The sequence below is a fragment of the Pelodiscus sinensis genome, chromosome 6, assembly GCF_052426305.1.
Source record: "Pelodiscus sinensis isolate ZL-2025 chromosome 6, ASM5242630v1, whole genome shotgun sequence".
NCBI lineage: Eukaryota > Metazoa > Chordata > Testudines > Trionychidae > Pelodiscus > Pelodiscus sinensis.
In genome coordinates, this window is record NC_143057.1 from 102,763,623 (window position 1) to 102,791,321 (window position 27,699).

The 27,699-nt window shown below is 43.4% G+C and overlaps 1 protein-coding gene across 2 annotated transcripts; it reads left to right on the forward strand.

Annotated features, from left to right (window-relative positions):
• Positions 1 to 1,073: 1,073 nt before the first annotated feature.
• TMEM267 (transmembrane protein 267) lies at positions 1,074 to 27,044 on the forward strand. 2 transcript variants are annotated; one of them, XM_075932503.2, is made up of 4 exons: positions 1,074 to 1,233; positions 7,180 to 7,567; positions 17,494 to 22,135; positions 22,525 to 27,044. In XM_075932503.2, exons 2-3 carry the CDS (start codon positions 7,256 to 7,258, stop codon positions 17,827 to 17,829), a joined length of 648 nt encoding a protein of 215 aa, XP_075788618.1. In that variant the 5' UTR covers positions 1,074 to 1,233; positions 7,180 to 7,255; the 3' UTR covers positions 17,830 to 22,135; positions 22,525 to 27,044. The 2 variants fall into 2 exon arrangements, with proteins under 2 accessions (XP_075788618.1, XP_075788617.1); XM_075932502.2 differs by having other exon boundaries at positions 17,494 to 22,130; positions 22,542 to 27,044.
• Positions 27,045 to 27,699: the final 655 nt, after the last annotated feature.

Here is a 27,699-nt window from a genome sequence, read left to right on the forward strand (position 1 = left end):
CCAGCGTACTCACTTTCCTCAGTTCTCGAGACGCTGACTCGAGTATAAGCCGAGGGGGGCATTTTTCAGCACAAAAAATGTGCTGAAAAACTCGGCTTATACTCGAGTATATACGGTAAGTGTTTTTGAGCATTAACTATTAAAACAATAACAAATAGTATGTGACATGCATTACACAGAGTAATAGAAATAACATTTGCAAAGGAGCAAAATTACAATTAAAATGGGTTACGGCAGTGTTTCCCAATTTTATTTGGCCACAGGACCCTTTTAAACTTGAAAGAATTTTGCGGAGTTGAAAAAGTAGACCACAAATAAGTACGGAAAATAATTAAGAAATGTTAAACAAAGTGATGAGATCAATAACGTTTAGTTCAATTGCACATGTTTAAAAACAAAAATCACATCGTTTTTAAATCATAAAATGTTATGGTCATGGAATTTTCTCACTGAATCCTTATTTTCACTTCCCAGAACCCTGCAGAACACCATTTGGGAATCATTGGGTGACAGTGATGGGAGTGAAATTCAGTGATTCACGGGCAGCAGACAAGACAAATGTGTGAAATGTTCTGAGACACCATGTTCTGTCTTTAGCCCCTTTTCTCATTTTAATCCCCTTTAAAATGTACTAAGCAAAAACTTCTACATAGGAAGGGAAGGGAGAGGGGGCAGGGCAGTCTGCAGCCCTATTGAGCATGCTCAGTGCGTCCCATTTGAAAAAAATATATAAAAAAGCAGGTTTAAGCAAATTTTAAAAGCCCCTCGGCCACTCTTTAACTTGTGCCTCATTCCCACTGGGGTGACTTTTTACCCCTTCTGCCCTGCCTGTGCTGGGGATTTGTCCTCAGCTGAATTTACCAGCTGCTCCTCCCCCCACCAGCCCTTAGTTTTGCTCGAGTACCGACTCTAACCCTGCCTGCAGCGCGCACACCCCGGCGCCACCGCCCCGTTAATTTTCATCCCCTTCCTCTGCGTAGCCCCTTTTAAAAAGAAGTCAGCAAAAACTTATGGAGTGGGCAAGGCGAAGGGCAGTGGCTTCCACCGCGCTACTGCGCATGCTCAGTGCGTCTGCGCGTGGCCGCGGCCGCAGCGCCTCCCCGCGGGCGGAGCCGGGCTGGCTCTTGCCGCGGGGCACCGCACTGTGCCAGGCCGCCAGTCGGAGCGTGCGCGGGAGCAGCCGGCCGGCGGGGGGGCAAGAGGCGTACAGGCAGCGAGGCCGGGACAAGAGAGGTCGGTGCTGGGGCTGGGTCGCGGCGGTCGAGGGAGGGGAACGCGGGGCTGGGGCGCGGAGGGAGCAGCCTCTTCCCCGCCTCCCCCCGCGCTTGGCTGCGTCGCTCAGGGCTGCTGCTGCGGATTCCTGTGCTGCCGTCGTTAGGCTCCTGTGTCACCCCCCCCCCCCCCCCCGGGACTCGCCCTCACGCGGCCCTGGGCTGCGGTTTAACGCGCGCTGAGCCGAGCTGCTGCCTTGGCCGGGCTAGGGACTAGAGCTGGTCACTCGCCCTGGTGGGGGGCGGCCGCGCCTCCGCCAGGCTGCTCAACTCGTGCGCGCGGAGGCTTCCTCTCCTCCCCCGCGCCCATCCCAGCCCTCTCCTGCTTGCCCCCTCTGCTGCCTGCGGCCAGGTGCCTAGAGAAGCATAGGAGCCACGCTGCGGCCCCGAAAGCCGAGTTAGGCGCCGCTGTCTCTCTGTAGGGTGGAGGGGGAGAGACGCAGTTATCAGCAAAATAAACCACAAAACTAGGATCCGTGTAGGCGCTGGAGTTGGGGCTGCTGCGGCCCCTCCTGGCTTGAAGTGGTTTCCATTATATTCAGGGTGTACCCTGGGGAGAACCACGCAGCAGAGCAGGAAGGACCATGTGCCCCCCTCAGGCCATGGGGGAGAGCTGTTCTATCAGGGCCTTCTCTATGGGGGCTGTGTCTACACTGGGCCACTTATTCCGGAAAATCAGCTGCTTTTCCGGAATAAGCTGCGAGCTGTCTACACTGGCCCTTGAATTTCCGGAAAAGCAACGATGCTCTACTGTACAAAATCAGCCACTATTCCGGAAAAACTATTCTGCTACCGCTCGGGCATAAGTCCTTATTCCGGAACACTGTTCTGAAAAGGGCCAGTGTAGACAGCCCAGTAGTCTTTTCCGGAAAAAAGCCCTGATCGTGAAAATGGCGATCGGGGCTCTTTTCCGGAAAAGCAGCCTTGCCAATGTAGACGCTCCTTTTCCGGAAACACTGAAAACGGAATAGTATTCCGTTTGAAGCATTTCCGGAAATTCATGCCAGTGTAGACACAGCCTGGCAGTGTAAAGCCTGGCGCAGTTTTTCCCTACCCCCGAGCAACACCTCCACCACAGGTACCCCCACCCCATCCCTTTCCCATGACCCAACCCTGCTTTGCTTCTGCTCTGCTCCCTCCTGCACTCTTCTACCTCCGAGTAATGTGAGTGGGAGGATTACTGGGGACACATGCCCTCTGCCCTCACTGTGGTGGCAGGAGCCTGCTCTGCTCCCCTTCCACTTACCACAGCCTGAAAGATAGACAGTAGGATGGACTCTAGCAGGCTGCTGGGTCACCACAGCCCCTGCCAGCACAGTGAGTGGAGAGGGCTGATTCCTGTTGCCACCCCATCCTCATGTCATATCCCCTGGTAATCCCTTGGGCTGGCCCTGTGAGTTCCATCCAAAAATCAGATGAGGCTGCCAACCTGTACTACCCAATGTATGCGGTTACTCTGTGTCCCATCCATTGGGTGGTTTGAGGCAACTGCCCTGTGCTATGAGGGTCCACTAGGGCCTAGCACAGTCTGGTGGATTAGTAGGGCCTGTCAGACCTGCTCCCATGCTCACTGGTGGCAAAGCGCTGGGCTCCAGCACATTCTACTACCTTAGCTCCTTGCCACAGCACTCCAAAGAGGATTTGTGGGTAGGAGTGGAACCTCTCCTTACACTCACTGGCAGTGGAAAGCAGAGCAACACAGCTGGAAGCCAGGGGAGCAGGACAGACCACATCACCATGGGGAGAGGGAGCCAGACCACTGCTGCTGGTGCTAGGTGCCCCCATAGTCTCCTGGGATGCATCACTCAGGGGAGGGCCCTTGGGGGAAGAGGTGGAAGGGGTATATCCTGGGCCCCACACCCTCTTCAGGACAGCCCTCCCTTGGACTAGAGATGGTGTGGGGAGGAGTCATAAGGTGGGAAGTCATGAGGCCAGTGCCCCCTTGTATCTCTCCCCAGCAGTCGCTTATGAGGTGTACAGTTTGGTTCAATGGTTCTCAGCATAACCACTGTACAAATTGTTACAGCACCCCTGCTAAGTGTGGTTGCCTAAACTAGCCAATCAGAGATGCCAACAATTGGGATGTGTCTTTTTTCCTGTCCCTCCTTCTGAGGTAGACACCTAAATCAAGGCTACGAGGAGACACTTAACAAAACAAGCTGCTGTTGGGAGTCAGGCATCTTAGGCACATAAGTTATTTCGTGTGTGAATGGGTTAGGTGCTTGCCTTACACCTCACAAAACAGGAGGTGATGATGCTCACCATTTGACTTTTCACAGTGTTTAGAGCAGTCTAGGGATGTCATTGTGTAGACGACTACATGATTAACCAATAAATCTGATAATCTTGTTGACTACATGCATTTTCCCCCCCTCCAGCCCCCACTTGCAGTCTCTGTATCAAAGGCTGCAAGTGGCAGGGAGCAGAAGCAGGTGTCTTGACTATAGTGAGCTAGCCAGACTAAGGATGTTAAGTATGAGGTAACTGACTAATTGAATAGCCTATGCATTTTTGCATTGACTATTCAATTAGTCGATAGGGTGCCTCAACCTTTGAAGTATAACAACCCTAGGGCTGTTGCCCGGGGTCAGCTAGGTACTCCCCAGCTAATCCTGGGCTCCAAGTGGCACTGCTGCTTTGAAATGCTGGGAGGAGCCGGATACCAGGCTCCCCGCCACATTTCAAAGCAGCAGCAGCACCACACTGAGCCTGGGGTCAGCTAGGGACTCCCTAGGTGATTCTGAGCTCTAAGCAGCACTTCCGCTTTGAAATGCTGTGAGGAACCTGACACCAGGGAGGGGTTGCAAGTGCTTTGGAGGATAGAGTCAAAATTCAAAATGATTTGGACAAGCTAGAGAAATGGTCTTAGGCAAACAGGATGACATTTAATAAGGACAAATACAAAGTACAGGCAGTCCCCGACTTACGCGGATCCGACTTATGTCGGATCCGCAGTTACGAACGGGGATGCCCCGGAGGACACGGACTGCGGGACCTCGCGGTCCCGCCACCCCTGTACTCCGGGCAAGAAAAGCTGCTCCGCGTCTCCCTGGTCTGCAGACCAGGAAGACGCGGAGCAAAGCCGCTGCCCTCCCCTCCCCCCCCCCCTGGGCTGCCCCCCAGCCCCCTCCCCCCCCCGGTTTCCCCAGGGGGAAACTCTGTCAGGGTGGTTTAACACTGGAATACATTGCCTAGAGGGGTTGTGTAATCGCTATCACTGGAAATTTTTGAGAACAGGTTAGACACACAACTATCAAGGATGATCTAGACCGTGCTTGGTCCTGCCCCCATCCCAGCGGCTCCCTCACCATGCTATCTGTCAGCCCTGCCTGTCGGAGCAGCTGCCTGCCGCATGAGTGCTGCTGCCCAACTCTCCAAAGGAGATGGGAGATGAAAGATTTTTTTTGTGCGCAGGCACGCACCTTAGAGGAAACCATGGTTGTCTGTAGTCAAGTTGATGTCATTTTTCATTTGGTCTTAATATTTGTTTAGGAACTTATCAGGTAAAAATCTGGTGACTGGGGATGTTGGATTTCTTCCATATTTTGATTTTTTTTCCTGTACTTGTATATATTTTATAAGTAATTTGTAAAGTTATTTTGTAAAGGTGCTTTCTATTACTTGGCTTACTTTGTTCAAAGATAGGACAAGCAGTCTGTATTGACAAAGGTTTCACTGTGTATGTATTACTTTACCTCTGTAGTCAGAAGTAAGAAGTGTGAAGATCACAAAATGATTTGAATACACCAAGCAGCTGCAGATGTTACAATCTGTAGGCAGTAAGCCAAATTGGCTATTTGAGTAAGCTGATGCAACAGTAATGAATTAAATAGTGATATGTCCACTTCAGCTGTGCATGCGTACATATATATGTACGTTTACATAGACAACTTTCACTGTCTTCTCTTTCAAAATAGGAATCCTATATAGGGTGTATTGCATGAACGCTGACATGTAAATCAAGTAGACATGGTCGTTTTTTAAACTATATTTCTCCATTTTTCCAGTTCTCTTCCTCTCCCCTCCCTCCCCCTGCACTGTGCCAAACACTTGTTTAATAAGCACTGCTACTTGGCTGGCTAGGAAACGGTTTGTGAGATGCTGGGGACACGTTTCTTAAACTAAAAAAAATGTGATTTCTTCAAAATGATATTTTAAATTGTGGATAATCTTAGGAAAAGTATTAAAGACAGTTGCTGAAGAAAATGGTGCATGTTATATGATTACTTGGAAGGGGTACAGCGATGGTTAAACCTGACCTACTTTTTCTAATCTTTATGCAATGTTCATGTATTATTCATTCTATTTTCTTTTTCAAATAAACGCTTCAAGCAGTGAACTTTTTTCTTTAAAAATGAATATCAGCTGTCCAACATATGAAGCAGTTTTGGACACTCCTACAGTACACCTTCATGTTTTTATGATGAAAGAAATATTTGTTAAGAAAATATATTTCAATTTAAAATTTCTTATGATTTATAATAGAGAACTTGGTTACAATCATGAAAAAATTGCATAATGGTGACTTCCAAAAATAACTTTTCAGGGCATCACTTAACAGGAGTGTGAAAATAAATTGTTCTATTTCATTAAAAAAAATTATGTATAAAAAAATAATGTAAAAGAAAGGACTTTGTGCTAATCAGAGCTTTACTGCATTGTACAGAGATAGCAACCATCATGTAAAGAGTACATTTTAAATAGAAAATATGCTTTGAAATGTAATTTGTTTGCCCAGTTTTTTGAATAATGCAAATGATTATAACTATCAGATGTTTAGAACTTAGATGCAGTTTTTCAGTTTTGAATCTAACACTTTCCAAGCTAAGGAATAGAACAGGTTTCACCAGCTACATAAGGTAGAGAGTTTTCTTCATATTGCTATTTGTTTAATGTTATATCCCATAACAGGATCTATATGGTTTTAAGAAGACATTATTAGGGGGATTTAGTTGTTCCTAAGATGCAGTGCCCTTGCAGCAGAGAGTTTTGTAACAATTGCAAAGTGTAACTTATTTGATAAATAATTTTTCCAAGTGATATATTATTAGTGTTAATTGCTTTCTAATGTCTTTTTTTAAGCATTTTTGTTCTCATAGTTTAATGTGAAAATAAAAATTACTTGGGTTAGCCCAGCATTCTAAAGAACTGTGAAGTGCTAATAAGAGCAGCATATTTAGATTTCCTCTGAAGGAGTAAAATTCTCCTCAGTTCTTAAGCTGAACTATATTGGCTTCATGATGCTATCTGTCCTGATTATGGCAGAAAATTCCTCTTTTATTGAACAGTTGTTTGTTTTGCGTACTTATCTCTGCTTCTGGATACAGTGCTTAGTGAGGTATACATGTAATTGTGTATGTTAATAAACTGCAGGGGGAAAGAACAGTGGTGTGGGTGTGTGTTATAAACATATTTCTAGAGGAGAAAAAGGCTGAATAAAAAGGTAGTAAAAGGTTGCAAGTAAATATGTGAAATTTAAAGCATAAAAAGCTCTGAGGTTTTGTGGATCTCATCAATCCCAGAATCAAAACAACATGGGTATAAAGTAGAGGCATTAATGTGGTAAAAATTCTAGGGAAGGGGGAATATTGGAATAAATCTGGGATATGATTGGATATAATCTCAGATTTTGTTTTGTTAAATAAGAAATGTCAAAAGATAGTCAAGGCATGATGTGTACTAAAGTGTTTATTCTCATTAAATCACCACATACATTTTGATTCTGAACCATATTGTTCTGATTAATGAATTAAGTTTATTGTATTTAATATTTTTGTGAAATCTTAGATTTGAAACAGTGAATTTACTATTTAAATATGTTTTATTACACTGCAGCTATAGTTGGGTTTAACAAGTATTTAGTGCTAGATGATACTTCATTGAGACTTTTCTCTCTGATAATTTACAGAATGACTGAAGATTAAAAGGACAATGGGCTGCATGTATCCTGATGGCATCTTGTGTACAGTGACACATCACTTGCTATGGCATCTGAAGCTGAAAAGACTCATGCTCTTCTCCAAACTTTCACCACAGCTTCAGTTATTTCCAGTCTAGGATTGGGTCTATTCTGCTTCATAGCAGACCGACTTCTACAGTTCTCTTTCATTCAGCAGCATGACTGGCTCCGAGCTCTCTCTGATAATGCAGTGCACTGTGTGGTGGGAATATGGTCCTGGGTGATAGTCATTGGGCTCAGGAAGAAGAGTGACTTCGGTGAAGTCATTTTAGCTGGTTTCCTCTCTTCTGTCATTGATGTGGACCATTTTTTTCTAGCTCGCTCCCTTTCATTAAAGGTAAGCAAAGTTGATCAAAGTTCTCTTTGTTTTCTTGATTATTTTTGCATTTCTGCTACTTCTAAGCACTATATCACCTGTTGGAGCCTAATTTTTGAAGTCAGAGATCTCGTTGACTTGATGTGTTTAATTTACTGTATGTTTGAGAACATTTGTCTGTATCTGTCTGTATCTGTCTGTCTGTCCTCCAGCTGTGTCTGCTGCAGCTGCAACAGCCATGGACATGTGCTTTTTACCTTGGCCCCAACCTGCTGTGATGAGAGAGGGCTGGGGTTGGCCCCAGGGCAGCCTGTATACTGAACCTCTCATACCCTGGCCCAACCAAACTCCCACTCCCTAGGTAGACTTTAGAGAGGGCAGGGCTGAAGTCCTGCCCCTTCTCCCCAACTCGTATGGGGACCTGCATGATCCAAATAATGCAAGGTAGATCATCTAGTTGCTTACATAATGTTTTTAATAAAACATACATAAAAAGCTATAAAAAACAATGAATGGTCCTATAGTACCTTAGAAACTAACAACAAATTATAGATAATATCACGAGGTTTCATGGGCACAACCCACTTCTTCATTCGTTGTTTTTTATGTTTTTGTAGTTACAGGCAGTCCCCGAGTTACGAGGATCCGACTTATGTCGGATCGGCAGTTACGAACGGAGTTTGCTCCACGTCTCCCTGGTCTCCTGGAGACCAGCAGACCAGGGAGACGGGGAGCAAAGCCTCTGAGGACGCCGGCAGTGGGAGACCAGCAGACCAGGGAGACGGGGAGCATGCGGGCAGCAGACAGCCCAGACGCTCCACAGCTGTCCCGCTGCCGGCGTCCTCAGAGGCTTTGCTCCCCGTCTCCCTGGTCTGCTGGTCTCCAGCAGACCAGAGAGATGCGGAGCAGAGCTGCGGAGGACCCGGGCAGCGGGACTGCAGTGCGTCTCGGTCCACCGCCCGCGTCTCCCTGGTCTGCTGGGGGGGGGGGGGGGCGCAGCTAGTACGCCCACCCGCCTCCCCCAGCAGACCAGGCTTTTCTCCGGACGCCTTTGGTAGAGCAGCTGGGGCGCTGCCGGTTGGTCCCGCAGCGCCGCTCTGGGCGCTACTGGACCAACCCGGCAGCACCCCAGCTGCTCTGCCCCAGGCGTCCTGATTCAGCCGCTGCTGGTCAGTTTCAGCAGCGGCTGAATCAGGACGCCTGGGGCAGAGCAGCTGGGGTGCTGCTGGGTTGGTCCAGTAGCGCCGAGGAGCGGCGCTACTGGAGCAACCCAGCAGCACCCCAGCTGCTCTGCCCCAGGCGTCCCCAAGTCAGCCGCTGCTGAAACTGACCGGCGGTGACTACAGGAATCCCGAGGCAGAGTTGCTCTGCCTCGGGCTTCCTGGAATCAGCCGCTGATCAGTTTCAGCAGCAGCTGACTTGGGGACGCCTGGGGTCCTTAAGTTGAATCTGTATGGAACTGGCGTCCAGATTCAGCCTGTTGAAACTGATCAGCGGCTGATTCCAGGAAGCCCGGGGCAGATCAACTCTGCCTCCGGCTTCCTGTAGTCAGCGGCTGGTCAGTTTCAGCAGCGGCTGAATCTGGACGCCAGTTCCGACTAACATACAGATTCAACTTAAGAACAAACCGACAGTCCCTATCTTGTACGTAACCCGGGGACTGCCTGTACAGTCTAATTCAGCTGCCTCTCTGAGAGATAAAAATCTATATTTTATGTAGAATTAATTTACATCTCTGCAATTTTTTTAAGTATGAAGGCCCAAAGGAGCATTTTTTCTGTCTTTAAAATCAGATGTAGTTATTTAAGTTCTGGAAACTCTATGCATATATCTCCTAACATTTGTGTATCACTCACTCTGTTCGCCGAGTCACATTTTTATGTGTAGTTACAAACAGTGTGTGTCTACTTAAATGAGAATAATTTTTTTCTTTTAAAATAAATAGTAAAAGCAGCCAGATGACAATACACCCAACCATTGCTTAGTTTAAATAAAACTAACTATGAAATATGAATAGGTATGAAGGCAAATTGAATTCTAAGCCTAATTAGGGATGTTTTGCACACTCAGAAAGGGGGAGGAAATAATTAGAGCTTTAATTTTAGGATCATGACTATTTGTAGGGGCCATTTAAAATCACTTGTATGTTGTAATTATTTGTGCTTGCAAATTGTGGAGGAAAAATGGGGACCAGCATTTGAAAAAAATCTCATCTTTAATCACCAATGTGATGTTCATCGCCAGCTACCATTAGGAGGTACTCGAGAATGAATATAACACTAGTTGATTTTCTTTGGATTAATAAGAGCAGGAAATATGACACTGATATTAAGAAATGTGTATGTACCAAAGATGGTGATTTTTTTGCAGGGCTTTTTGTTTCAGAACAAAGTTCTTCTGCTAGCCTTGTTAGAGAGAACCAGATTTGAGTGTTCTGTGTAACACATTAGTTAAATTGAATAGAAATTAAAGAACAGTATAAAAATGTTTCAACTTCGGGGAAAAAATTCTAAATTAAATTTTTAAGGAACTTTTTTTGTGAAAAAGGCACTATTATTTGTAATAGATATTTTAAAATCATATTTCTGCTTGAAAATGTTGCGTCTCCTGTTATGAGATATACCTACAATAGCTGTAAATGAAAGCTCAGGGAGGGAATGGTCTTGTTTTTTTCAGTTTGTTTTCTTTCTGCATTTGATTGCACTCTTTTGGTAGTTTCCCCTTTGTTTGCGTGGGTCTTTCATATAACAGAAAATAGGGACATTTTTAAAACAGAAAAATATTAAGTCATAAAATTGTCAGAGGACACTTAATTCATTATTTGAAACCAACTAAAGTCATTCCTTAATTATTTCCAGTAGATGGCAAATTCACCAATATGTGTCAGTGTAGAAAGGATAATATTTGCAAGTACAATACTATAGCTTGTACTGTCATGCCTGTTTACAAATACAGTAGTCTGTTTGAACCTACTTTTGTGAATGATTATAGTTCGTTTTTTTAATGCGCTTTTTTGAAATTTTGCATTAAACGTAGAACATTAATGTACTTGTTGTTATAGTTTGTGGTATAGTATAATACAGTGTTTCTCAACCATTTTTTTTATAAAGTACCCCTTTAAAAACATTATAAGTACGCCCAGTAACTACAGTTTTCAGCATATTTTTTTTCAAATTCCAACTCTGATTGTCATATTATGCAAATTCAACCACCAAAATTACAATAGTTAATGAAAAACAGTGTGCTTAAATTACTGTGACAAGAATAGTACTTTCATTAGCTACAATCTAGAGCAGTGGTGGGCAACCTGCGGCCCATCAGAGTAATCTGATTGCAGGCCACAAGACATTTTGCTGGCCTTGATCATCCACAAGCACTGCTCCCCTCAGTTTCCAGTAACCATGGTTCTCTGTTCCTGGTCAATGGGAACTGTGGGAAGCAGTAGCCAGCACATCCATGCATCCCCTTTGACTGCAGGCGCTGCTTCCCACAGTTCCCATTGGACCAGAACAGAGGACTGTGGCCCCTGGAAGCTGTGGGGTGTGGTGACCGCAAATGGCCACTGCCAGTGAAATGTCTTGTGGCCCACAATCAGATTACCCTGATGAGCTGAAAGTTGCCCATCACTGCTCTAGAGGTACTATATTGAGACTTTTCACCTCTAGATTTGAGTAATGAAAAAGTACTTCCACTAATAAAGAAAGCATAACATCCTCTGACACCTGTCAGATGTCATCTTGTTTATTTTTCTTCAACATAAATCTGTAGACTCTAATCCTACACTTGAAATCAATGGTCACTTTATCATTAATTTCAGTAATAACATTATAATGTATTTTCTTCACTATTAGAAGTGGACACTCCTGAAGTACCTAAAAGTATCTAAGAAAACTTCTTACTTATTCTTGTTACAAAATTATGTTTTAAGTAGCACATGTCATTCTCTAGGGGTATGTCTACACTACAGCACTAATTTGAATTAACTTAGTTTGAATTAGTTAATTCGAACTAAGCTAATTCGAATTAGCTCATCTAGATTTAAATACTAGCTCGAATTAGCATTTTGCTAATTCGAACTAGCATGTCCACACTGAGTGGACCCTGAACTGAGGTTAAGGATGGCCGGAAGCAGTGCCAGCAGGGCATCAGATTAGGTCTTAGAGCGTGGAGATGCTGTCTCAGGCTAGCTGAGGGCTGTGCTTAAAGGGACCCGACCCCCACCCCGGACAGACAGTTCTCAGGGGTTCCCCGCTTGCAAAGCAGTCCTGGCTTGGAGTGCCCTGAGTGCCCACACTCGGCACATCACAGCACTCAGCCATCAGCCTGGCTGCACTTGCCGCAGGCTGCCATCTGGGGAGGGGGCAATTGGGGGGCTTCAGGAGAGTTTCCACCCCCAGGAGCCCACAGAGCCAGCCCAGTCCTCTCCATCGGGGGCTCGTACCCCATTCCTCCCTCACCTCCTTCCACTTACCGCTCCCTAGCCCCCCTTCCTGATGTACAAAATAAAGGACAATTGTGTTCAAAAAACGGGACCAACCGGCAGCGCCCCAGCTGCTGTACCACAGGCGTCCGGAGCAGAGCCGCGGAGCACGGGGGGAGAGGGACAGCCCAGAGGCGCCGCGGCTGTCCTGCTGCCCACGTGCTCTGGGGCTTTGCTCCCCGTCTCCCTGGTCCCCAGCAGGCCAGGGAGACGGGGAGCAAAGCGAAGCAAAGCCGCGGAGCACCCTGGCAGCGGGACAGCCGCGGCGCGTCTGGGCTGTCCGCTGCCCGTGTGCTCCCCGGCTTTGCTCCCCGTCTCCCTGGTCTGGGGAGACGGGGAGCAAAGCCGCGAAGCACGCGGGCAGCGGACAGCCCAGACGCGCCGCGGCTGTCCCGCTGCCGGCGTCCTCAGAGGCTTTGCTTCCCGTCTCCTGGTCTCCAGCAGACCAGGGAGACCGGCAGCAAACCCCGTTCGTAACTGTGGATCCGACATAAGTCGGATCCGCGTAACTCGGGGACTGCCTGTATAGTAACTGTAGATAAATGGATTAGTCACAAAGAATTCTGCTCATTAGGTTTATCATTTATACCTATTAAAATGTACCATGGATAGATGTGATGTCCAGGTTGCCTAGTGATGGATAGCTGCTCAGCTTAACATCTTATATGAAGGATAGGAATTCTTATATTGGAATACCTTTTACTTTTAATACTGTGATATTAGTACTTGTAAGGATCCCACACTCTGGTACAATCTCCTTTTTACACTAAAGATTTGTATTAGGAATGCTTAAAGTCTTGTAATAGGGTAACTGTTGAAAATCTCAGCGGTTACACGGTTACCCATGTTGGAGGTTTTGCAGCATAAAGCTTAACTTACACTGCAGAGCCTGCAGCGAAGCCTCCCTATGAGCGGGACCACCAGCGCTTGCTTGCCCAGCTCTCAGGGAGGTGACTTTGCTCAGAGTAACCGACACCTACCTGCTGAGAGAGACTCACTGCTCTGTCCTCAGCAGGGAACAGCTGCTGTCTCTGAGGGAGAAGTGCCTGTCCCCAGCTAGGCAGCTCCATGCGCAGAGCACTGTGCTCCTGGCTGGAAGAGGTTAATTAAGTAGCTGCTGGGCCATAGTACTGCACAGCTTAGAGCAGTGGTCTCCAACCTTTTTACACCCAAGATCACTTTTTAAGTCTAAGAACAGGCAAAGATCTACTGCCCCGCCCCGCCCCTTCTTTGAAGCCCCGCCCTCTCTATTCTCCTGTCCATCACTTGCTATCCCCAGCCCTTATCCACTCTGTTAAACAGTTTATTTTTAAATTATGCAATATATAAAATTAAAATCACATGTTTATAGTTATGAAATAAATGCTCTGTTTTTAATTCATGCTATTTAAATGTCAAATGAAGGATTTACAATTATACATTTTGTTCTCTGCCATTTTGTAAATCTAAAATCAAGTATTGATAATTATATATTTTTTCTTCCAATAACAAAGTCTCAGTGTGTCACCTGTGACTGAACAATATCTGCCTGTGTCTTGAAGTCTGGGTTGTAGTCTGAGATTGCTAGTCATATACAGTCCATCAGATGGGCATCTGTGGTCCTGTGCTCAGCCTCGGAAGCTTGATCCAGCACAGCTGGAGCTAGACGCAGCCTCCCTGGGCTGAGCGCAGGGCAGCCGGACTGGAGGGAAGAGAAGTGGCTGCCTGGACAGCTGGCCATGGCGCTCAGCTAGGGTGCACCAAGCTCCATGTGGGCAGGCGCAGAGGAGAAGCTGCCGATCAGCTGGAGTGCGGGGCAGCCTCTTTCAGCTGAAAGCCACAGTTAGCTTGCTGGGGTGTTTCAGCCCTCCCAGCTCCCACCATTCCTCGCAGCTACTCACCAGTGTTGTTGCTCGGTGAGTAGCTGCTCCTCAAATGAGGAAATCAAATGTAAATGTACTGCGCAGTCATGCAGTTCAGAGAGGGCTCAAGAGCTACTCTTAGAGCCCCTGAGATCTACCGGTAGCTCGCGATCTACTGGTTGGTGACCACGGGCTTAGAGGGAATCTTGGCTGTAATTATCAGAGGGGTAGCCGTCTGAATCTGCAAAAGCGACGAGGAGTCCTGTGGCACCTTATAGACTAACTGAAGTGTAGGAGCATAAGCTTTCGTGGGCAAAGACCCACTACATGCATCTGACGAAGTGGGTCTTTGCCCACGAAAGCTTATGCTCCTACACTTGTTAGTCTATAAGGTGCCACAGGACTCCTCGTTGCTTTGGCTGTAATTGATATCAGTATATTTTAAAAAGTTTAAAAATATCCACAAATATTTAACAATTTCAATTAGCATTTTGTTCTACCATGTGATTAAAACTGTAATTAATTGCATTAGTTAACTGCAATGAATCAACAACCCTATTTTTTTATTATTTCTAGAGCCCTGTGTAGATACAGTATCTGCTGATCAGCAGGGCTCTAATCCTGAAAGACACTGCTGCCAATAGAGAGGAGCGCGGTCCTGTCACTCATGGAAGCCAACACCCCGTTCCAGCAACTCCTCCCAGCCAAGCAGCTTAGGACCCCAGACTGGAGACGCTGTGGCTAGAGGCAGTACAGCCACATGGCTGGGAGGAGCTGCTGGCATGGGGCGCTGGCTCCCAAGAGTGATGGGACTATGCTCCTCTCCATTGTCTGAAGTGTCTCTCTGGAGTAGAACCCTGCCGATCAGCAGATACCAGTGTCTATCTGCGGATATCCATGTCTGCAGGTAGACATTTGTATACATGCAGAGCTCTAATTATTTCCATTGTGTAATCATTTATAGATTAGATCAATATGAATCCCGCTTCTGCAGCTTTGTTCACCATAACTGCCAAAACTTACACTTTATCTTCAGCTTTATAGGAAATAAACCCCCTCACCCTGAAAAGCCTAATATGCTTGCCATCCCTGTGTGTCTGTTTCCTAAAGATGTATACTAGTATTTTCTTTAATGTTTCTGGTTTCATGGGAACAAAATCAGCAGTAATAAGGGGACTATGCTCAGCAATGTCCCCTGCTGTTTCCTTCCTCATCCTCTCTTCCTGCCCTATATGCTCTTCTGTTATCACCTGCATATGCAAGCTTCTTCTGTAGGAAGCTGATGGTGTTGATGAGATCACAAAGTATAGGTTGGACCTCTGTGGTTCAGTAGCCTCGGGACCTGACCAGTTCCGAACAAGGGAATTTGCCAGACTAGAGGAGGTCCCCTGATATCCACTCCCCAGACCACCTTTCCTTTCTACTGCCAGCCCTAGCCACACACTCCCCCCACTGAGCTGCCATGCTGCTGGGGCCCCAGCAGCCCAGACTGCCCTGACCCCAGCCCCGCTATCAGGGCTGCCGCGTCTCCAGCCCCAGCTCCATTATTGGGGCTACCGTGGCTGCTGCATCTCGAACCCTGGCCCTGCTCTGCAGCAGCAGCAACTGCCATGTCCCTGGCCCTGCTACTAGGGCTGCCACAGCCCCTGCTGTGCTCCTGGGGCTCCGGTGCCAGCCCCAGTCCCACCAGGCTCTGAGCCGCCAGCCCTCTTACCACTGGGGCTCCCAGCCAGAACTCCCTAGTCCAGGAACATCTGTGGTCTTGGCGGACCACGGATATTGCTGGATGAGGGAATCCCAGTTTTGGGACGTCCAGCCTGAACTGCCTAATCTTTTCTTGACCTCCACAAAGCACTAAATAACTTGTTAGCTGCTCAGCTTTTGCTAGTGGTTTGTATCCATGTTATGAAGGAATTTGGCTTTAATCCTGACCAATGAGAAATCTTGATAAGTGATCATAACCAGTGTCGCCATCCTCTCTATCTATGTATCGACGTCCCTGACAGAAGTAGATTCCTACAGCATGAAGAGTAAAGAGCCCATAGGAAGCAAATTTCCAATCAAGATATATATATTTGCAATAATTGTCAAAGATCATGAAAAACTTGGATTGGGCTATTCAGTCACATGAGACATTGCAAACCATCAACATCGTAGGCTGCAATTCCCAAGTCTCTCATTGATAAAAGAATGCCAACAAAAAATGTTTCCATGTGGATGGAGGGGACCAGTTGTCTGGAATCTTGCCACTACCGTTTATTATATAGAAAAAGAAAATTGTTGCTATTGAAGTTCAGGCAAGACAAAGTTTCTATTTTTTTAACTTGCTCTGGGTTCTACAATAGTATTATGTTTTTAATTTGTACTTAAAGCTGTTGAGTGCTGGTCTAGAACTTGTCTGTGCAGTTACGGTCTAGAAAAATATTTCTCAAAATTATTAGATTTTTTCAGAGCACCATAAATCAAAGTATTCTTCTGCAGTGAAGAGTACATATGTGTTTAGCTTTATTGATTATGTTTAAACTACATGACACAAAGCAATTATTAACTCCTGAAGCCCGTCCCATCATATAGTGATCTCTGTGTAAAACCTGGGAAGGATTCTTTGTGGATAGTTTCTTCTTTAGTTGCTGCAAAATCCTCTTCAGCAAACTGAAACACTTATATTTCCGTTAGAGTGAATGCATCCTGCCTTGTTAACAAACTCTACTTGAATTCATGTTGCAGACATTCAGTGAGGATACAAATCCTTGCTTTCCGATTACCTGGGAAATCAGTAGTTCTTTTGAACTATTTTTCTTTACCTTTTAGAATATTAGTTGGAAAAAATTGTCATGCTAAAGAAATGTATGGCTGCATACCTAATGGAGACAGTTTTAGATATTTCTAATAGGCTCATTTGCATGTTTTCCTCCTACATACATATATGGTAAACATTTATTGATCCTCTTGTGACAAACAGTCCATTTGATCTCATCTTAAGCAAAATCTTACGCTTTTATTCTATCTTGACAAATATGTCAATAGAAGCTGATATCTTCTTGGTTTTGAATTAATATTAAGCAAGTTCAGTGTAATGGTTGTTAACCAACATTTGGTTTTAAAAATGTAATGTTGACCTTAACTATACATATAAACAATTATTTAGCATTTGGAAATGTTCTTTGTGCATAAACAAGGAATACTGACCAAGAAGATGGCCGAAATTAGTGTGGGGTCATTTTTAATTGGATTTTTTTTTCACTTAGCTTTGTTGGAAATTACCTCTATCATTAAATAAATTATATCTAATATTGACAAATATAATATATTTCAGTGCAATAAATTTAATGTAATACAAGATGCCTTTAGTTTTTTATGAAAATAATAGTATATTATACAGTTGTGTATTTCCTATTAATTGTCTTATATGTGGTATATTGAATTTCACCACAGCAGCATAGTAGATAAGAACAGTTTGCTCAATTCCTGAGGGAAATAAAGATAATAGAAAAAACAGTTTTTATTTACACTTTTGTGGGAAACAGATGTTTTCCGTTCACTTGATATTCCATCTGTAAACATCCAAGAAGAATTTTTACGTTGTTGATGGTATTAGTCGCCAACTGTATTTTTCCTTTCCACAGGCTGCTCTGACTCTTCCACAAAGACCACTTCTTCATTGTTCTACTGTGATTCCTGTTGTGGCTGTGACATTAAAGTTTATTATGCACCTTTTCAGGCTTAAGGACTCATGGTGCTTTCTTCCCTGGATGTTGTGTATATCCTGGACTTCTCACCATGTCCGTGATGGAATTCGTCATGGCCTCTGGATCTGTCCATTTGGAAAAACTGCTCCTTTGCCGTACTGGCTTTATGTGGCAATCACAGCATCTTTACCTCATCTGTGTTCATTTGTTATGTATTTAACAGGTACTGGAGAACTAATGTCTATAAAGCATGGAATTCGCATTGATGTCTAAGGATGATGTCCTTGGAAGTCACTTGTTTTGAAAATTACAGTGATTTTGATCCCTGTGCATTCCACATGATTTCTAAGTTAGACAACCTGAATTCAGGCTATGGAGCCCTTTGATTCCAAATTTGATTATTTATGGCTACAGAAATCTGTTATATGAATGGTGGTAATGTAATTTCTAGGCACTCTCTTCATGAAATCTGTAGTCTTACATGTCAGTTCTATAATAGCAAATTCTATTTGCTATATATAAAATTCAGTCATTCCTAAATATTTACATTTCCTCCTGCTGTTATCTCTGCTATAATAGTGCCATTCCTCTGGGTACCTTCCACATTTGGAAATATATCCACTCTTTGAGTAATCACATTCTTTCTATAATTAACATTTGTACAGCACCTCAAAGATGTAAAACATTATAAATGTGCCAAGTGTTAGTAAGAATTCAGTGCTGCATATCACTTCTGAGTAATATTCAACAGCTGGTTTTTGTAACTTGTTAGTTTACCCCATTTGAGTCTAACCTCTTATATTCAACTGGCTGGTTTATCTAGGACAGTGACTGCTATTTAGTAAAATGTATACCAAGCACTGCTCTTGCATAGTTGCCTGATACTCATTTTCCAAACAATTCTTACCCAGGCTTTTTGGTTGGAAAAGAAAAAATAATTAGTTTAGGAGTGTTGTGTCTGTGAAATTACAGAAAGTTTGCATTATTTAATACTAATAATTATTAATTGTATGTGATATTTAAGCAAATGAATTTATCATATTAAAGGCTTATTTCCTGCAGGAAAATGAGCTTTAAAGACATTTCAGTAGAGTCCTAAGGAAATTGAAATGACTGCAGAAATATACCTAATAAGAGTGTACTACTGTATCTATTACCTTTTACTGTGAAGCTTTTTTAGCTACAGCAGCTTCTACTAAATATAATATTGTTCTTCAACTAAAAAACAAAATCACCTCACTATACTAAAATGTAATTATTTTAGGTTAATACAATGCAACTTTGTGTGTATGGCAAATTAATGAAAATGGCAGAAATGTGCACCAGGAGCTTATTCAAAGTAACCTTTCATTCTGTAGAAATCTCTCAGAACGTCCCCAGAACAGAGCTGTGTGTATTAGGCTTTAGTTGATAGCATTATAAGTTAAGAAATATCTGCATCAACCTCTTCCTTAAAAACTTAGCCTGAGATGGTGTTTTTATGGAAGAGAAATTGTAGATTAGATTTGTTTAAAGCAGCAGTAGCTAGCAGTCAAGTGAAATGTCTGTATTTTGTGTATTTTAGAACTCTCTAAATTTACCTCTGCTACTGCTGACTTATGGGAGCTGCATAGACCTTTTGTGTTATACAGTTGTGCAAACTGCACCCCATTTTGAAGAGATACTTCCCGCCAGTCTTGTCTCAGAAGCAGAAAACTCAGCACCACTTGAGTATTATATGTTAATTAGGCTTGGAAGAAAGTTGATTCAGTTAGTCTGCTTAGCATGAAACATAAAAGTCTTAAAAATAAATATTCTGCCTGGAAAGAAAAATTGAGAGCAGTAGAGCATGAAAGAGGAAACAACTTTAAGGGTGCTTCGCATAGTATGTGACTCTTTCTCTTTTATATCCAACAAATGTTGCCCGGGCAACATGGTATAAAAGGCAAGAGGAAAGTTGAGCCTCCCCAAATGGCCTTGTCTGGCATGGCCCATGCTCTGTTCTCAGACACCCTCCTGCTTCCTAGTGCTATGCAGCAGGGGGTTCTTCCCCATATCCAAGAACCCAGGCTGAGGCTAATGGGGCCAGCCTGCATCCAGGGACTTCGTCCAATGCTCCTGCACTGAGCTTAATGGGAGGCACTGCCATCCCAGTGCTTTGGAGATGGGGGAGAGGAGGTGATGCTACCTACCTGCCTAGCTCTGGGAGAGGATAATGCACCACCCATCCATCTACCTGATGGTGGGTGCTTCCAGGGGGAAGGGCGGGGGAGTCCTCTGGAAGCAAAAGTTGCAGGCCAGGCTGTGGGCTAGACCAGTGTTTCTCACTCAGTGGTATGAGTACCCTTATGGGTTCTAGAAAGAAGTCGGGGGGTGGGAGGGGTACGTCAATACAACTGAAATTTGGAGAAAACCGAATTTTTGTTTTAAGTTTGACAGCGCTTTATTATTTTTATACTTTTTACACCCAAACATTTCATCGCTCACCCAGCTACAATTAAGTTGTTTAAACAAATGTATTGCAATGGTAGAGAAAGATTTGTTTGTGTCTGAGAACTGTAGGTACTGGGGGTACTTGTTTTTTTTTAAAGGGAGTACTTTATAAAAAACAAATTGAGAAACATTGGGCTAGACTATGTAACCCTAGAGTTCACCCACCATCCAGGACTGCAGCCTAGAATGCAGCACTACAAGCATTTTCTATTGTATAGAGCCCTTTTGTGGATTTGGATGTCTGTTCATTTAAATGAAAACAATAAACAAATGAAAACCCAACTCCATTTGGAGAATCACAGTCTGTTTTCTGCTCTTAAAGTTTATTTAAAAATTATAGGCTATGACATGTTTAGTACAGGCAGTCCCCGAGTTACGCCTGAGCAAAGCTGCCCGCTGCCCGTGTGTTCCGCCGCTTTGCTCCCCGTCCCCCTGGTCAGCAGACCAGGGGGACGGGGAGCAAAGCAGAGCTGATCAGTTTCAGCAGCAGCTGATTTGGGGATGCCTGGGGTTCTTAAGTTGAATCTGTATGTAAGTCAGAACTGGCGTCCAGATTCAGCCACTGTTGAAACTGATCAGCCACTGTTGAAACTGTTGAAACAAACCTACAGTCCCTATCTTGTACGTAACCCGGAGACTGCCTGTAATTAAAACCCATCCATCAAGAAAATCTATATTGGAAGATTTCTTCTGCTTGTGTTTCATAGTACAATATTATCTGTATGATTTACTTTTATTCAAAGACTTATATAAAAATGAAAATGAAACTCACAAATTGATGGGGGAGAGGGACTAAAAATTCTTAAAGATAATTACATTTTCAGGTTATATTCACAGCATTTTTGTGCCAAATACATTTCTGCCAATTTTCCATAAGATTAATAATATAAAAAAGTTTGGTGGTTTTTCTAGTAGTTTCCCTATGAATGCTCTATTCTTGGTGCACATGTTCCTAATGCATCCTTGATTGGAGAGTTCTATTAGCAGTCTCCATTTGGCCTGTGTATACGCTGTTAGTATCTTGTGCCCTGCACTGAGGCTTTATCAGGGTGTGAGGTTGAATCACCCCCTCTGTTCCTTCTCAACTGCCTCAGTTTGAGGCGGAGCTAGTGTGTTCCTTTCTCGCCTACTTCAGTTATGGAGCTTAGTTAATTGGTTTGTTAGTTGTAGTTACTTTAGTGTTTAAAACAAATAAAAAATCTCTCCCTGTTTGCTTATAAAGACTTGTTCTGTTTCTGTTCTGTTCCTGTCCTCTGTGAGGCAGAGGACTGGTTCACCAGAGTTTAAAAACTGTCTCTTGTGTAAAAATGCCATCCCAGTGGGTGACAGAAGTTCAAGTGCATTTGCTGCCTGGGTGAGTCAGACATGCTGCAGAGTGCAACTTCCATCTAGTTCTGAAATCTAGGGTTTGGAAATAACTAAAGTCAAATGTCAGCTCCTCACAATAGAGCATATCTTCTGCCCTCTTTTGGAACCAGGCCAGGACCCCACTGAATATCGGTCTTCACGAGTTTCTAGTGCTCCTTCTGCCTTGGTGCAACATTTTCCTAGCAAGAAATAGTGCTCAGAGCTCTCCTCCCAAATGAATTCAGAAGAGGAAATCTAGTTCCCCTCTCAGGGATTTTCCCTCAAAAAAACTTCTGTCTCCATCCTGATATACAGCCTCAAAGAGGTCTTCCTCAAGACTTGGCACCATAAATGGGAAAGGCCCTGCTGGGGGAAACATTAGAAAACACAGTTTTAGGAAGCTGGGCTCTAGGAAGATTCTGGTACCTTGGCTGGGGACAGCATCTAACAAGATCTATACTGTCAAGTCTGACTCCTCTCTTGATGCCCTTATGAAATGTCACAATGTGATATACCCTCCAACCTCATCAATGCCAGCTTCAAAGCACCTTAAGCTGCAGGTTCTATTGGACAAGGACAAACAATGCCATTCAATACTATAGCACTTTATCTACTAGAAAGACTTGGCAGTGACTTCTCAACCAGAGTCTCCAAGTCTCCATTGCTGGCAGGTAGTCAACAGCTTTTGCTGCCAAGAACCTCTCTGTCTCTAGATCCTTTTGCATTCCTGATACCATGTCCCCCTTTTCTCTAAGGCTACGTCTACACTGGCCCCTTTTCCGGAAGGGGCATGTAAATTTCACCAGTCGTCGTAGGGAAATCCGCGGGGGATTTAAATATCCCCTGCGGCATTTAAATAAAAATGTCCGCCGCTTTTTTCCGGCTTTTAAAAAAGCCAGAAAAGAGCGTCTACACTGGCCCCGATCCTCCGGAAAAAGTGCCCTTTTCCGGAGGGTCTTATTCCTACTTCAAAGGGCACTTTTTCCGGAGGATCGGGGCCAGTGTAGACGCTCTTTTCCGGCTTTTTTAAAAGCCGGAAAAAAGCGGCGGACATTTTTATTTAAATGCCGCGGGGGATATTTAAATCCCCCGCGGATTTCCCTACTACGATAGGTGAAATTAACATGCCCCTTCCGGAAAAGGGGCCAGTGTAGACGAGCCCTAAGAGTATCCACCATTAGAAGAAGGATGTTGATAATGGCCTATCCTTTGCTGCTTCCATTCTTCAGTACACCCTCACACTAATCCCTTCTCCTGAAGGGGCAGGGAAAATGCTCTAGGATCTCCTCATTCCTGCCGGGAGCAATCCTGCATTCCATCCCCTTCTCTGTGGGCCATCTTGGGACCCTTATCATCAGCTTTCCAGGGGCCTGGCCTTATCCCATTGGGATGATAGGGAGATCTAAGCTTTTCCCTCATCCTACCCCAGGACAGGAGAAAATATTCTGAGGTGCAAGAGGCCAATGTGGATACGTCTCAAACCACCATCTTGTCCTCTTTGCTAGATGTGGCCCTGATGCCTCCCCTTCTTTCCATAGCCAGTTCAGGAGCTTGCTAATCAAGTGCCAAACTCTGCAGATACTCCTTGTGAAGGCTGGAGAACTGCAGCACAAGCTGTTGGGCATTCTATGCTCCAACACCATCTAGAGTTTCCCCTTCTGTTAATGAGACTCTACTGGACCTGTTCGGATCATCTGGCAAACCCTGGCTTCGTAATACCCACTTGTAAGAGGTACCACATGAAATATGTTCCCACAAAAAATCTGAATTCCTTTTCTTCGCTCACCTCCCAATTCTCTGGTCGTTGATGCAGTGGATGAATGGAGCAAATTGCTATTATAAATTCACCCTATAAACAGACCAAAAACTCCTGGATCTCCTGGGAAGGAAGGTGTACTCATTGGCTATGCTGCATTTACTCATTACAAATTACTAATCGTTGATGGCCAAGTACAACTTTACCAGCTGTATGAAATATGGATCACACAAAGGGGCTGTAAAATCCCATCCTGTACAATTCTCCAGATTACAGAGATCCACAGAACCACAGGAAGAAAGGCAGGTTCCAGAAAGACAGTCTAATCTATCCGACATGGATTCATAACAGGTGTCATCATCATAGCAGTAGTTTTGATGGGACAGGCATAAGTTCAAATTTCCTCCTTCATTAGCTTACTAGCTTCATAGTTTTGCTTATCTTCTCCTATTTCTAGAATGCCTGGGATTGTATATCTTTAGACAGATGGGTGCTGGAAGTAATATTACTAGGTTACACCATCCATATCACTTTATTTTCTTCCTCGCTCCTCATTCCCATTCCCTGACCCTTCAGAGACCCCTTTCACAAGCCCCTACTAAGGAAGGAAATGAACACTTCTATTAGATGCACTAGAACTGGTACCCGCCTGACAAAAGGGAAAGGGATTTTCTTTTGAACTATATCCTTGTATTACAGAGGAATGGAGAGTGGAGACCAATTCTAGATATCTGTCCAAATTCATGAGACCCCCAAAAGTTCAGGATGATTATCCTGGTGGCTATAATTCCTTCTCTAGATACGGGGAATTGTTACTTGGCCCTCGACCTCCAGGACACGCACTTACATGTAACAAAGCATTCCTTTCACAAGGGATTCTTCTGATTAGTGAAGGCCGGAATCATTTTCAGTATTGAATGCTCCCATCAGCCTGTGCTCAATTCTGAGGTTCTCGAAGGTTCTATCAGTAGCAGCTGCTTATCTGTCACCAAGCTATCGTGAATAGGCTACTCAAGACTTGATCTTACCAAGAGGAGGTGTCCATATTCCACCAGGAGAGGGTGTCCTTGCTGCATAAGTGAGATTCAGTAGCTCAGTGAGAATGAAGAGTGGTTCCCGATGCAGCCAGATATAGCCTCAGTGCAGGGCAAAAAGATACCAAGGATGCATGCATGTGCTGAGTGGACACTACTGATGAAAATTTCCTATGAAGGTCATGTAGGTTGCCCATGCACCAAGAGTGGAACAACCATAGGGGGACAGCTATTAACGAACCACACAGCATGAGATGAGTGACCTGTTCTTCTGTGTTAAACATTGCTAGAAAGAAAAATCACTTAATAGTGTCATTTTAGTTTAACTGTGACCATCTTAAATGTTTCAAAAATGGTGAACTTGTTTTCACTGATGCACTTCTAACAGCTTAAATTACTATAGCTATTTACTTTATGTTTTTAAATTTTTAGTCTCTTTTGTTCTATCCAGGTTTTATACCACCCTTATCATCACAATGTATGAGTTCCTTTCAAAAGTGCATTAAGCAACATAACTATCATCTGTCACAAGTGGCTTTCTCTAATTTCCCTGTTTCCAGGAATTTTTAAACAGTTAAAATGTGGTATGGACACAGCCCTATCTCATTATTTAGCAAAGGTCAAATCAGAAAAGCACTCCTTGCACTTGGAAATGGAAAGTGATAGGGATTATGATTGTTCTTAGACCCTGCAAGAGTTTGTTTCAGTCTTGGACCAATTTCCAAAAAATCTGTCTTCTGCACAAAGCTTTTCTCTTGTAGTAAGTAACTCAGTGTATTTGAATGCAGTGCTGTAGCTTTGTCAGTCCCAGGATATTAGAGACACAAGATGAGTGAAAGAATTAATATATTTGAGGTTTACTGCTCTCTTTACAGTAAAAGTATAAATATGTAAAGTGTGCCAGTCTTAAATACATTGAAAATATGATAGTAAATGCAGGATCATAGCTTAATTTAAAATGTGAGATACTCACCAATGAGGTTTTCCCAGGTGTTAGTCTAACAGTTACTTCAGTGTACAAAGATTGCTAACATTCCTAGTTTTATTTTCAAAGTGCAACTATATATATTTTTCTCCCAAATAAACTGTTTTGGTGGTATATGCTGTTCCTCTATTCTGGTAACTTGGTCTTCTTTTTTAAATACGTATTTAATTTAACAGCTGCTATTTAAAAATGCAGCAAACCTGTATAAATAGGATGTAACAATTATTTTATTTATCCAAAGGCCTTATTAGAAAATAAGACATACATCCTCATAAAAATCACATGGCTACTCTATTTTAAAGTGAAGTTGGTATTTTTTATGGGTACTGATGCAGTTTTTCTTTAAAAAACTTTAATACTGATTGTGCCTTAAATTAATCTGTAACAAATTAGGGATGTTAAATTGTGAGTAATTGACTAATTGAATAGTCGATACATTTTGCATCAACTATTCGATTAGTCGATAAGGTGCCTCCGCCTTTGGAGTATAGCAACAGCTCCATGTGGCGCTACTACTTTGAAACACTGTGGGGAGCCCGGTGTCCGGCTCCTTGTGACATTTCAAAGTGGCAGCACCACATGGAGCCTGGGAATAGCAGGGGAGCCTGGGCTCAGCCCAGCGCTGCTGCTTTGAAATGCCACATGCAGCCTGGGGACACCCCAGCTGGCCCTAGGCTGCACGCACCCTTTCAAAGTGACAGTGCCGCATGGAGCCCACGGTCTGGCCCCGGGCTCCACGTGATGCTGTCGCTTTGAAGTACCCTGACTCTTCCTCTTCTTCCCCGCGCTGCCTCTTTCTGATAGAGGCAGCAAAGGGGGGGGGGGGAAGCGACTAGTCGACTATCCAATAAGCATTTGCTTATCAGATAGACAACTAGTCCTTCTCAAACCTATAACAAATTATAACCATTAACTGATCATTGCCTTGCCCAAAGCTATAACTTCATGTACTGAGTTAAATTGAATTAAGTATATTGTTAAATATCCATGCTCAGGTATTCACTTGTTATTGGAATAACAGTCCCCTTGACTGTGGAAAAAGCTACTTTATGTTTCTATTTTGAAAGCAATTGAGGAAAGGGGAACCATGTGTTAATATATTAAGAGCACTTAACTGTGTTGAAAATGTCAAGCTTGGAGCTTGTAAATGTGCATTTGCATTGTAATCATTCACTCCAATAAAAATGAAATTTATGAGCTACATAAATAAACCACAACAAACATATAAATAAACCAGAGAGTCTTTAGTTAACAGAAGAGAATTAAATCAACCTACAATTCTCCTTTTATGTAAATTATACTCATCATAGGCTGAATTTTATTGTTAGTATTACATTACTTAAATTTTGCATCTGTGTAATGGAGTGTAGAATCTGGTCTTAGGGACACGATCTTTCTCCCGTCAGGTAAATCTTGCACTGAAGACCGTCAGTGAGAGTTTCAAAGAGAGAGATTAGGTGAGGTAATATCTTTTATTGGGCAAACTTATGTTGATATGAGAGACGCTTTTGAGCTACACAGAGCTCTTCTTAAGATATTCCCAGCACCACAGCAAAATGCAAAATAGAACAGATTGTTTAGCATAAGAAGTTAGCATATATTGTAAGAGACCATTGAAGGCAGAGTTTTGTCAGGTTAAAATGTGCTGAATCCCTTAAATGTATTGCTATCTTTTCCCATTTGCATTATCACCATCATTAATGGCACTTATAAAATCCTGCTGTTTACATTCTTTAAGTGGAGTGATCTGAAATTATAGGATTTTTGTTCAGATGTTAACTCATCAAATTTGGTTGTTCGTCTAAATTGATCATAAGAGTGAATACTGTGCTGTAAGACTGTTTTGTTTTACTTGTAACACTTTATGGAACAATAAAGTCGCTTGACAAAGTAATGATGATTGTGCTTGCTTATTACACTCAGCCCTCTTCCATTTCTTGCAGCCTTGATGCTTAATTATCATTTTCCATCTTGTTTCTTTGAGTGTAGTTTTTGTAACGATTCATGGGAGGAGTGGTAATTAAACAGGAGAACCTCACTGGGCTTACAGTTACATTTTGAAACAATAGTTACATCAACATAAGGCTAAAGAAAATTTCACTATGATGAGATTCCTTAATTAAAATGGTGTTTTGTACCTTTGAGAAGTTTAAAGCCATCTCTTAATTTATAAAATGATTTGTTTTAGCAAAGCCAGTTTTATAAAAAATGATAGTGCCTACAAAGCTTCATTTTTTGTGAAAATGACTTTTTGCCAAAGGAGACCACAACATACTAAAACTTTTAAAAGTGTAATTCCTTCTTAGGCTAATTATATACAATGTTTCCACAGAGAAGAAATAATCTGCAATTATAAATGCCTTTCTAAATTCTTATGTGTACTGTGATTCAATATTTCTACAACAGTGTGACCCTAACAGTTTTTCTTTCCAGATGCATCTGAATAGGAGCTAAGGTGTTGTATCGGGATAATGAAAAGAAGCCATTCTGTACTAAGCATCATTGTTTGAGGTTTATATTACCTGTTTAATTAGAACATAAGAACGGCA